The sequence below is a fragment of the Mustelus asterias genome, chromosome 26, assembly GCF_964213995.1.
Source record: "Mustelus asterias chromosome 26, sMusAst1.hap1.1, whole genome shotgun sequence".
NCBI lineage: Eukaryota > Metazoa > Chordata > Chondrichthyes > Carcharhiniformes > Triakidae > Mustelus > Mustelus asterias.
Window position 1 is genome coordinate 45,186,570 of NC_135826.1, and position 11,937 is coordinate 45,198,506.

The 11,937-nt window shown below is 47.6% G+C and overlaps 1 protein-coding gene across 1 annotated transcript in view; it reads right to left on the reverse strand.

The window, feature by feature from the left end:
- The window catches only part of LOC144479714 (rho guanine nucleotide exchange factor 18-like), a 230,273-nt gene extending 224,265 nt beyond the window's left edge, over positions 1 to 6,008 (reverse strand). The window contains exon 1 of the mRNA XM_078198744.1: positions 5,766 to 6,008. Coding sequence (XP_078054870.1) covers positions 5,766 to 5,841 — 76 coding nt within the window. The 5' untranslated portion in view covers positions 5,842 to 6,008. The remainder of the gene's footprint in view (positions 1 to 5,765) is intronic.
- Positions 6,009 to 11,937: the final 5,929 nt, after the last annotated feature.

Consider the following 11,937-nt stretch of genomic DNA (forward strand, 5'->3'; position numbering starts at 1 on the left):
TGGTCGACACACCAGACTCGGAGAACTGGTCAATAACCAGAGCCCAGATTCTCTAATTAAACCCAAGGACAGGCAGAATGTGTGGGAGAGAATAGCACAGTGTTAATGTCGCTAGATTAATAAGCCAGAGGCCCAGACTAATATTCCGTGTGACATGAGTTCAAATCCCATCGAGACAACTGGTGGATTTTTAATTCAGTGAATTAATAAATCTGGAATATAAAGCTAGTAGTCATGAGATTGTCACAAATACCCAGAGAAGGAAATCTGCCGTCCATACCCAGTCTGGCCTACGAGTGCGTCCAGAGCCACATTAATGTGATTGGCTCTTCACAGCCCTCTGAGTCTATAACAAGACACTCAGTTAGAAACAGAAAAGTCAAATTAGAATGACACGGATTGCACGATTGGACAATAACTGCTGACTTTGCCAGTGATGTCCATATAAGAATATAAGAACTAGGAGCAGGAGTCGGCCATCTGGCCCCTCGAGCCTGCTCCGCCATTCAATAAGATCATGGCTGATCTTTTAGTGGACTCAGCTCCACTTACCCGCCCGCTCACCACAACCCTTAATTCCTTTACTGTTCAAAAATGTATCTATCCTTGCCTTAAAAACATTCAACGAGGTAGCCTCAACTGCTTCACTGGGCAGGGAATTCCACAGATTCACAACCCTTTGTGTGAAGAAGTTCCTCCTCAACTCAGTCCTAAATCTGCTCCCCCTTATTTTGAAGCCATGCCCCCTAGTTCTAGTTTCACCCACCAGTGGAAACATCTTCCCTGCTTCTATCTTATCTATTCCCTTCATAATCTTATATGTTTCTAGAAGATCTCCCCTCATTCTTCTGAATTCCAATGAGTATAGCCCCAGTCTACTCAGTCTCTCCTCATAAGCCAACCCTCTCAACTCCGGAATCAACCTAGTGAATCTCCTCTGCACCCCCTCCAGTGCCAGTATATCCTTTATCCAGTAAGGGGTCCAAAACAGTACACAGTACTCCGGGTGTGGGCCTCACCAGCACCTTATACAGCTGCAACATAATCTCGCTGTTTTTAAACTCCATCCCTCTAGCAACGAAGGACAAAATTCCATTTACCTTCTTAATTACCTGCTGCACCTGCAAACCAACTCCTTGAGATTCCTGCACAAGGACAACCTCATGAATCACATCCCACCCTCATATCTCATGAATGAATAATAAAAACAGCCAAGACCTTCAGAAAGGGGAAGAGCTTCGCTGGTTTAGTGAGCAACTTCTGTCAGGATTCAGTGATGAAACAACACCATGGTACAATGGTGTCAATCTGGTTATTTTTACTCCAATGCCAACACTGCAAAGATCAGGAATATGACAGAAGATTCACGCAGATGTAGAAAGCTCCAATCTCTCGGAGAATGATTCAATTCCCTGCGGTGACTCTCAGTTCCTTCATACTGTGGGGCTGAGACTCTCCTCCAATCCCCTTCGGAGTCATCAGCAATAGACCAGGACACAGAAATCAACTCAAAGGGAGTGACACATTTAACCATAAAGGGTTAATTCCACACGCAGGAGGGAATGTCACTGACAAGCAGTGCCACTCACACAGAGCCACTCACACACAGTGTCACTCACACAGAGTCACTCACACAGAGTCACTCACACACAGTGTCACTCACACAGAGTCACTCACACAGAGTCACTCACACACAGAGTCACTCACACAGAGTGTCACTCACACAGGGTCACTCACACAGAGTCACTCACACAGAGTCACTCACACACAGTGTCACTCACACAGAGTCACTCACACACAGTGTCACTCACAGAGTCACTCACACACAGTGTCACTCACAGAGTCACTCACACACAGTGTCACTCACAGTGTCACTCACACAGAGTCACTCACACACAGTGTCACTCACAGAGTCACTCACACACAATGTCACTCACACACAGTGTCACTCACAGAGTCACTCACACACAGTGTCACTCACAGAGTCACTCACACACAGTGTCACTCACACACAGTGTCACTCACACACAGAGTCACTCACACACAGTGTCACTCACAGAGTCACTCACACACAGTGTCACTCACACACAGTGTCACTCACACAGAGTCACTCACACACAGAGTCAGAGTCACTCACACACAGTGTCACTCACACACAGTGTCACTCACACAGAGCCACTCACACACAGAGTCACTCACACACAGAGTCACTCACACAGTGTCACTCACACACAGAGTCACTCACACAGAGTCACTCACACAGTGTCACTCACACACAGAGTCACTCACACACAGTGTCACTCACACAGAGTCACTCACACACAGAGTCACTCACACAGTGTCACTCACACACAGAGTCACTCACACAGTGTCACTCACACACAGAGTCACTCACACACAGTGTCACACACACAGAGTCACTCACACACAGAGTCACTCACACACAGTGTCACTCACAGTGTCACTCACACACAGAGTCACTCACAGAGAGTAACTCACACACAGAGTAACTCACACACAGAGTCACTCACACAGAGTCACTCACACAGAGTCACTCACACACAGAGTCACTCACACACAGTGTCACTCACAGTGTCACTCACACACAGAGCCACTCACACAGAGTCACTCACGCAGTGTCACTCACACACAGAGTCACTCACAGAGAGTAACTCACACACAGTGTCACTCACACAGAGTCACTCACACACAGAGTCACTCACACACAGTGTCACTCAGTGTCACTCACACACAGAGCCACTCACACAGAGTCACTCACGCAGTGTCACTCACACACAGAGTCACTCACAGAGAGTAACTCACACACAGTGTCACTCACACAGAGTCACTCACACACAGAGTCACTCACACAGAGTCACTCACACAGTGAGTAACTCACACACAGAGTCACTCACACACAGAGTCACTCACACAGAGTCACTCACACAGAGAGTAACTCACACACAGAGTCACTCACACACAGTGTCACTCACACAGAGTCACTCACACAATGTCACTCACACACAGAGTCACTCAGAGTAAGTTGTGTGCATGTGTGTTTGTGCGTATGTGTGTGTGTGTAGAGTTTGTGTGTCTGTGTGTCTCAGTATGTGTGTGTGTGCATGTGTGTGAGCATGTTTGTGAGCATGTGTGTGTGTGAGTGAGTGTGTATGTGTGTGTGTGTGTATCTGTGTGTGTGTGTATCTGTGTGTGTGTATCTGTGTGTGTGTATCTGTGTGTGTGTGTGTCTGTGTGTGTGTATCTGTGTGTGTGTATCTGTGTGTGTGTGTATCTGTGTGTGTGTATCTGTGTGTGTGTATCTGTGTGTGTGTCTGTGTGTGTGTGTATGTGTGTGTGTGTATCTGTGTGTGTGTGTGTGTGTGTGTATCTGTGTGTGTGTGTGTGTGTGTGTGTGTGTGTCTGTGTGTGTGTGTCTGTGTGTGTGTGTGTGTGTGTGTACAGTTGCTCTGTGCCTGTGTGAGTCTCACACATGCAACCACAACAGGATGCAAGCTCATTTCTGGAAAGACTAAACCTTCTTCCAGCTTCTATCTGAGGACAACATCCAACCGTCGATGCACAGCCAAGTGTTTACAATCTAACCGTTAAGCTGCTTTGCTTGCTCTTACTGTCTAAGTTTTCTTTTATCTTCTCTGATTCAGTGAACACACAGGGATGTACAAGAACTGTCATTAAAGGTATTCCTGGAGTTTTCAGCGCATGACTTGTCCCTACGGCCAACACATCCACCCCTATCTCGCACAGCCTACCTGCGCCAATTGGAAAGCAAAAAGATTCTCAATCAGTTGGGTGATGCTGGACTGTCAGCCAAGCAGCCTCCCCCCGCCCCCCCCCCCCCCCCGCCCCCCCCCCCCAATTTTCCAGTCTAGGAAAGAGAAATGTTCATAGAAAATGATCAAAAAACCAATCCTTTTTAAGGTCTGGATGGTTTTTCTCCAGAGTCACACACAGCAGTGTCCCGGAGATTGATTCTTCAATGCCAGGAGATTCCAGGCCAATCCTGGAGGACCAGCGACCCTAACGCTTCTTACAGCAAGAATCACCCACAAGGAACATCAGTCATGAGAAACATGACTGGAGGGAAACACATAAAAGTCCGACACACATTTCACAAGCTCAGAACATCCTGTGACGATTTTACTTTTGAAGTGTTCTCATTCGTAATGTGCGAACTGTGACAGCTAATTCACCCACCACCAATTCCCCAAACAATGAAGCAAATGATATTGCTTAAGGGGTAAATATTTCATGGCAGCCCTACGATGCAAAAGAGGCCATTCGGCCCATCGGCTCTGCGCCGACTCTCTGACGGAATTTCTTACACAGGCGCTCTTCCGCGCCCCCCCCCCCCACCCCCCCAATCCCTGTAACACCACACATTCACCATGGCCAATCCACCTAACCTGCACATCGTTAGGAGCTAGAGTTATAGAGGTTTATAGCATGGAAACAGGCCCTTCGGCACAACTTGTCCATGTCGCCCCTTTTTTAAACTCCTAAGCCAGTCCCAATTGCCTGACAAGTGCTAAATCAATGAAATCCCGGGTGCTCCAGTTACCTTCAGCGGGTGAGTGGAGCGCTCCAAGAGCTCATGATACCAAATAAACCTGTTGGACTTTAACCTGGTGTTGTGAGACTTTTTACTGAATAAAGTAAGAGCAAGCAAAGTAGCTTAACGCTTAGATTGTAAACGCTTGGTTGTGCATCGACGGTTGGATGTTGTCCTCAGATAGAAGCTGGAAGAAGGTTTAGTCTTTCCAGAAATGAGCTTGCATCCTGTTGTGGTTGCATATGTGGTTGCATATGTGAGACTTACACAGGCACAGAGCAACTGTACACACACACACACACAGACAGACAGACACACACACACACTGACAGACACACACACACACACAGACACACACACAGACAGACTCCCCCTACATGCACGCACGCATGCACACACACAAAACCCCTACACACATGCACGCACACAAACCCTACACACATAAACCCTACAGACACACACAACCCCTACACGCACACACATGAATTCTACAGCCACACACATTCACACACTCACACACACACACACACACAGACACAGACACAAATCCCCTACATGCACGCATGCATATACCTCTACACACACGCACGCACATATACACACAGACCCTACAGACACACACACAACCGCTGCATGTACGAATGCACACACACTCACACACCTAGCCACATACACAGATGCACACACATATCCATACAGAGATACATGTATAAGTGTATCACATGCTTGTACACATTACAATACGCATTAAGTGCCACAGAATGACTTTCAGATGAAGCCAACATCAGGAGGTTCCCAAACTGGCAAAGAAAAGCTGTCAGCGACTGTCACAAGTTTTGTGAAGTGTTTTTTTTAGCCTTCACTATTTGACACCATTAGAAACTTGTCTGGATCTCAGAGCGAGACAGTCAGAGATTCAGACACAGACTCCGATGTCCCAGCCAGGACACCGTCTGTTCAGATTCTGGGACCTAACCCAGAGAGCGGACACTTCTGGCAATAACTCACTGGGTAAAAGCATCTGGAACTGGACAAGTAGCGTTCAGGAGAAACTGCTAAACCCCTTCAGTCAGAGACAAGTCAGGAGCTGAGACAAACAGGCAACGAGATCTGAACCAAACCACAAGAATATTTTGGACAGAATGTGTCACAAGTAACAAACTAAGTTTCAGCAGTTCAGAGAGTAAAACCGTACCTTTTTTAAATGACCATCGCTTCATCCAGAACTTAGAGAAGGAAGGCCAAGAATTATTTAACGGAGAGTCAGCCATCGAACAAGTTATTTTCAAATAAGCCCCAGGAACTGTGCGGCTGTTGAGGATCAAACGGAGGGAGGCAGAATCAAGTGAAAGCAGAGACCGCTATCTAAACACTGCTGACAGCTTCAGTACACTCTGAGAGAGGGTGGGGAAAGAGTGTGTTGTCATACTCACTCTCTGTGCCAGCATCACAGCTCAGGGAAAGAACGGCTGTGGTTTCAGTTAGTGCAGAATGGAAACGAGCTAACTAGCGGCTGAGTGCAGAGGGACTGCCTGCAGGGGGGAGAGAGAGAGAGTGGGGAAACGAAGAAAGCAGGAGGGAGGGCAAAACAGAGAAAAGGGGGAGAGAGAGGGAAAGTGAGAGGATAGAGGGGAAACAGAGAGAAGAGAAAGAGAGAAACCAAGAATATAGAGGGAAAAGAGAAAGAGAGAGAGAGAGAGAGTGAAACTGAGAGAATAGAGGGAAAAGAGAGAGAGAAAAACAGAGAGAAGGGAGAGAGAGAAACCAAGAGGACAGAGGGAAAAGAGAGAAGGGAGAGAGAAACCGAGAGGAGAGAGTGACAATAGAAAAAGAGAGAGAGAGAGAGAGCCAGAAGGAGACAGAGAGATACCAAGAGATAAAATGTCTTGCAGAAAGCGAGGCAAGTGAGGATGCTGTTAGAAATGGAACACTTCTTACTTTAGATAGCAAACAGCATCAGACACTCCCAGGACAGGTACAGCACGGAGTTAGAAACAGAGTAAAGCTCCCTCTACACTGTCCCCATCAAACACTCCCAGGACAGGTACAGCACGGGGTTAGATACAGAGTAAAGCTCCCTCTACACTGTCCCCATCAAACATTCCCAGGACAGGTACAGCACGGGGTTAGATACAGAGTAAAGCTCCCTCTACACTGTCCCCATCAAACACTCCCAGGACAGGTACAGCACGGGGTTAGATACAGAGTAAAGCTCCCTCTACACTGTCCCCATCAAACACTCCCAGGACAGATACAGCACGGGGTTAGATACAGAGTAAAGCTCCCTCTACGCCAGTGGTTAGACACAGTGCTAGATACGGGGCTAGATACAGAGTAATGCTCCCTCTACGCCAGTGGTCTTTTTCCGGCTGGAGGTCTGTGACCAGTGGTGTTCCGCAGGGCTCTGTACTGGGACCTCTGCTATTTGTGATATATACAAATGATTTGGAAGAAGGTGTAACTGGTGTTATCAGCAAGTTTGCGGATGACACGAAGATGGCTGGACTTGCGTTAGCGATGAACATTGTCGGACAATGCAGCAAGATATAGATAGGCTGGAAAATTGGGCAGAGAAATGGCAGATGGAATTTAATCCAGATAAATGCGAAGTGATGCATTTTGGAAGAACTAATGTAGGGGGAAGTTATACAATAAATGGCAGAGCCATCAAGAATATAGAAACACAGAGGGACCTAGGTGTGCAAGTCCACAAATCCTTGAAGGTGGCAGCACAGGTGGAGAAGGTGTTGAAGAAGGCATATGGTATGCTTGCCTTTATAGGATGGGGTATAGAGTATAAAAGCTGGAGTCTGATGTTGCAGCTGTATAGAATGCTGGTTAGGCCACATTTGGAGTACTGCGTCCAGTTCTGGTCGCCGCACTACCAGAAAGACGTAGAGGCTTTCGAGAGAGTGCAGAGAAGGTTTACCAGGATGTTGCCTGGTATGGATGGTCTTAGCTATGAGGAGAGATTGGGTAAACTGGGCTCGTTCTCCCTGGAAAGACGGAGAATGAAGGGAGACCTAATAGAGGTGTACAAAATTATGAAGGGTATAGATAGGGTGAACAGTGGGAAGCTTTTTCCCAGGTCGGAGGTGACGATCACGAGGGGTCACGGGCTCAAGGTGAGACGGGCGAGGTATAATTCAGATATCAGAGGGATGTTTTTTACACAGAGAGTGGTGGGGGCCTGGAATGCGCTGCCAAGTAGGGTGGTGGAGGCAGACACGCTGGCATCGTTTAAGACTTACCTGGATAGTGACAGGAGCAGTCTGGGAATGGAGGGATACAAACGATTGGTCTAGTTGGACCAAGGAGTGGCACAGGCTTGGAGGGCCGAAGGGCCTGTTTCCTGTGCTGTACTGTTCTTTGTTCTTTGTTTGTTTGGTTCCCAAAGGGTGCGGCGCGCCACACTGGTGCGGTGAGAGAGGATGGCAAGTGTGGCGGGAAGATTCAAGGACAATCAAAGAAACATTTAAACATGGTTTAAACAAGCATTGTTTTATACTTTCTGGATGTCCCATGATCATATTATAAAGTAGTTGTGTTCTGTTATGAATCAAGCACTGCTAGGAGTTGTTTTTTTTTGTTTTTGAATGTATTTCTTATCAATAAAAAATTTGGTGTGGCGCGAGCAAATTTTTATTCCGAAAGTGCGGCCCAGTGAAAAAGGTTTGGGAACCACTGCTCTACACTGTCCCCATCAAACGCTCCCAAGATAGGTACCACATGGGGTTAGATACAGAGTAAAGCTCTCTCTACACTGTCCCCATCAATCACTCCCAGGACAGGTACAGCACGGGGCTAGATACAGAGTAAAGCTCCCTCTACACTGTCCCCCCATCAAACACTCCCAGGACAGGTACAGCACGGGGTTAGATACAGAGTAAAGCTCCCTCTACACTGTCCCCCATCAAACACTCCCAGGACAGGTACAGCACGGGGTTAGATACAGAGTAAAGCTCCCTCTACACTGTCCCCATCAAACACTCCCAGGACAGGTACAGCACGGGGTTAGATACAGAGTAAAGCTCCCTCTACACTGTCCCCATCAAACACTCCCAGGACAGGGACAGCACGGGGTTAGATACAGAGTAACGGTCTCGATATTCAGTAGTTCCCTGTCACTGCTGGGCAGGTTAAAAGTTGCCGGGTTTTGTGAGTCAGATCAAACCCTGTGTGGCTGGGTTGCTACACCCGGTGTTGTGATGTCAGGTGCCTACTTGGCTCAGTTGGTTGAACTCTCACCTCTGGGTCAGCGGGGGAAATTAGTGGATTGGGCACTTTCGCAGGTTTGTGATCTTAATGCAGGATGTTTTTCGATGAATATCGCTGGTCAGTGGTGAAATGGGACAGCTTTGTCCTGTGGGAACTCTCCATAAATTAATGAACAGTTATGAGTGAGCAATGCCTTGGGATATCTGAGCCCCTAACATGGCAGCCACAACAACTCAGCAAAATCCACTTCCCAATGAGAACAGGGGGCTGAGCAGAGAAGGAATGGATTTAACACAACAAGGCCCAACGTCCAATGGACGTTCTCTCAGCCACTCAGAGCCAGAACATTGTGGGTTCAAGTCAGACTCCAGAGTTTTGAAACATAGAAACTAGAAGCAGGAGGAGGCCATTCGGCCCTTCGAGCCTGCTCCACCATTCATTATGATCATGGCTGATCATCAAATTCAATATCCTGATCCCCCTTCCCCCCATATCCTTTGATCCCCTAAGCCCCGAGAGCTATATCTAATTTCTTCTTGAAATCAAACAATGTTTTGGCCTCAACTACTTTCTGTGGGAGTGAATTCCACACGTTTGCCACCCTCTGGGTGAAGAAATTTCTCCTCACCTCAGTTCTAAAAGGTTTACCCCTTATCCTCAAACAAGGCCCCCTAGTTCTGGATTCCCTCACCATTGGGAACATTCTTCCTGAAACTTCGCTGTCTCACCCTGTTAGAATTTTGTAAGTTTCTATGAGATTCCCTCTCACTTTTCTGAACTCCACTGAATAACCGACCTAGTCTCTCCTCATATGACAGAACTGCCATCCCAGGAATCAGCCTGGTAAACCTTCGCTGTACTTCCTCTATGGCAAGGACATCCTTCCTCAGATAAGGACACCAAAACTCCATACAATACTCCAGGTGTGGCCTCACCAACACCCTATATAATTGCAGCAAAACATCCCTAACCCTGTACTCAAATCCTGTCACTATGAAGGCCAACATACCATTTGCCTTCTTTACCGCCTGCTGCACCTGCACGCTTACTGTCAGCACGAGGGCACCAAGGTCTCGCTGAGTATCCACCTCTCTCAATTTACACCCATTCAAGTAATAATCTGCCTTCCTATTATTGCTACCAAAGTGGATAACCTCACATTTATCCACATTATACTGCATCTGCCATGCAGGTGCCCACACACTGTGTGGAAAATTCCCCTCCAACTCGATTTTCAAGTTTGCTGATGACACCATCGTAGTGGGTTGGATCCCAAACAATGACGAGACGGAGTACAGGAATGAGATGGAGAATCTGGTGAACTGGTGCGATGACAATAACCTCTCCCTCAATGTCAACAAAACGAAGGAGATAGTCACCGACTTCAGGGAGCGAAGTGGAAAACATGCCTCTATTTACAACAATGGGGACGAAGTAGAAAGGGTTGAGAACTTCAAGTTTTTAGGTGTCCAGATCACCAACAACCTGCCCTGCTCCCTCCATGCCGACACTATGGTTAAGAAAGCCCATCAACGATTCTACTTTCTCAGAAGACTAAGGAAATTTGGCATGTCAGCTACGACTCTCACCAACTTTTACAGATGCACCATAGAAAGCATTCTTTCTGGTCGTATCACAGCTTGGTATGGCTCCTACTCTGCCCAAGACCGCAAGAAACTATAAAGGATTGTGAATGAAGCCCAGTCCATCACTCAAACCAGCCTCCCATCCATTGACTTTGTCTACACTTCCCGCTGCCTCGGCAAAGCAGCCAGCATAATTAAGGACCCCACACACCCCGGACATTCTCTCTTCCACCTTCTTCCGTCGGGAAAAAGATACAAAAGTCTGCAGTCACGTACCAACCGACTCAAGAACAGCTTCTTCCCTGCTGCTGTCAGACTTTTGAATGGACTTATCTCGCACTAAGCTGATCTTTCTCTCCACCCTAGCTATGACTGTAACACTACATTCTGCACTCTCTCCTTTCCTTCTCTATGAACGGTATGCTTTGTCTGTGTAGTGCGCAAGAAACAATACCTTTCACTGTATGTTAATACATGTGACAATAATAAATCAAATCAAATCAAATCAAACACTCAGCCTGTTCAAATCACACTGAATCCTCCTCACAGCTCACCCTCATGAACAATGGTCCAAGCTGCTGGATGATCCGAGGTGTCAGCTTCGGGTCAGGCATTAAACTAAGCTCCCCAACAGCCGTCGCCAATGGGTGTAAAATGTGTAGGGCACAAATGTTGAAGAAAAATTATGACGTTACCTTTGGCATATCCTGTCCAATATTTATCCCCCTCCACCCTGACCAAAACAGACTCCCTGTTCATTGTCACGTTGCTGCTTGTGGGATCTTCCTGTGCACAGATTGGCTGTTGCCCAAGAGCAACAACACATCAGTTGGCTGCAAGGTGTTTTGCAACATCCTGAGGTGCTACGGGGTGGCACGGTGGCACAGTGGTTAGCACTACTGCCTCACAGCGCCAGGGACACGGGTTCAATTCCCGGCTTGGGTCACTGCCTGTGCAGACTCTGCACTTTCTCCCCGTGTCTGCGTGGGTTTCCTCCCACAGTCCAAAGATGTGCGGGTTAGGTGGATTGGCCATGCTAACTTGCCCGTTAGTGTCAGGGGGACTAGCTCAGGGTAAACGCATGGGTTATGGGGATAGGGCCTGGGTGGGATTGTGGACATGCATGGGGAGGAAAGGGGGGATCGGGGGAAGTAGTGGGGATGGGGGGAAGCAGGAAGAAACAGGGGCAGGTTCACATTCTGCTTATGAGGTACTCCTCCTGGCCGGAGCATGAAGGGACTGAGGGAGGAGTGAGTAACCAAAATAGCGTCTTTGGAAGAAAATAATCACCAATTTTGATGATTCCCGGAAAGGAATCCTGTACCTGAGAGAGTGACATGGATTGGGCGGCTTCACAACAGAATCTCACAGGAAACCATGGGCCTCTCTGCCCAGTTCCAGCTGTGAGTCAAAGGGGGTCATCGCCATCGGTAACCAAAAATAAAACTCATCGTTTCCCACAGCAGGTTGTCAACTTTGGTTGGATGTATTTCTGGAGGTTATGTCACATGATCTCCTCCTTCCAGCTGCCTCACTCCCCTCACTCCCCCCACTCCCCCCACT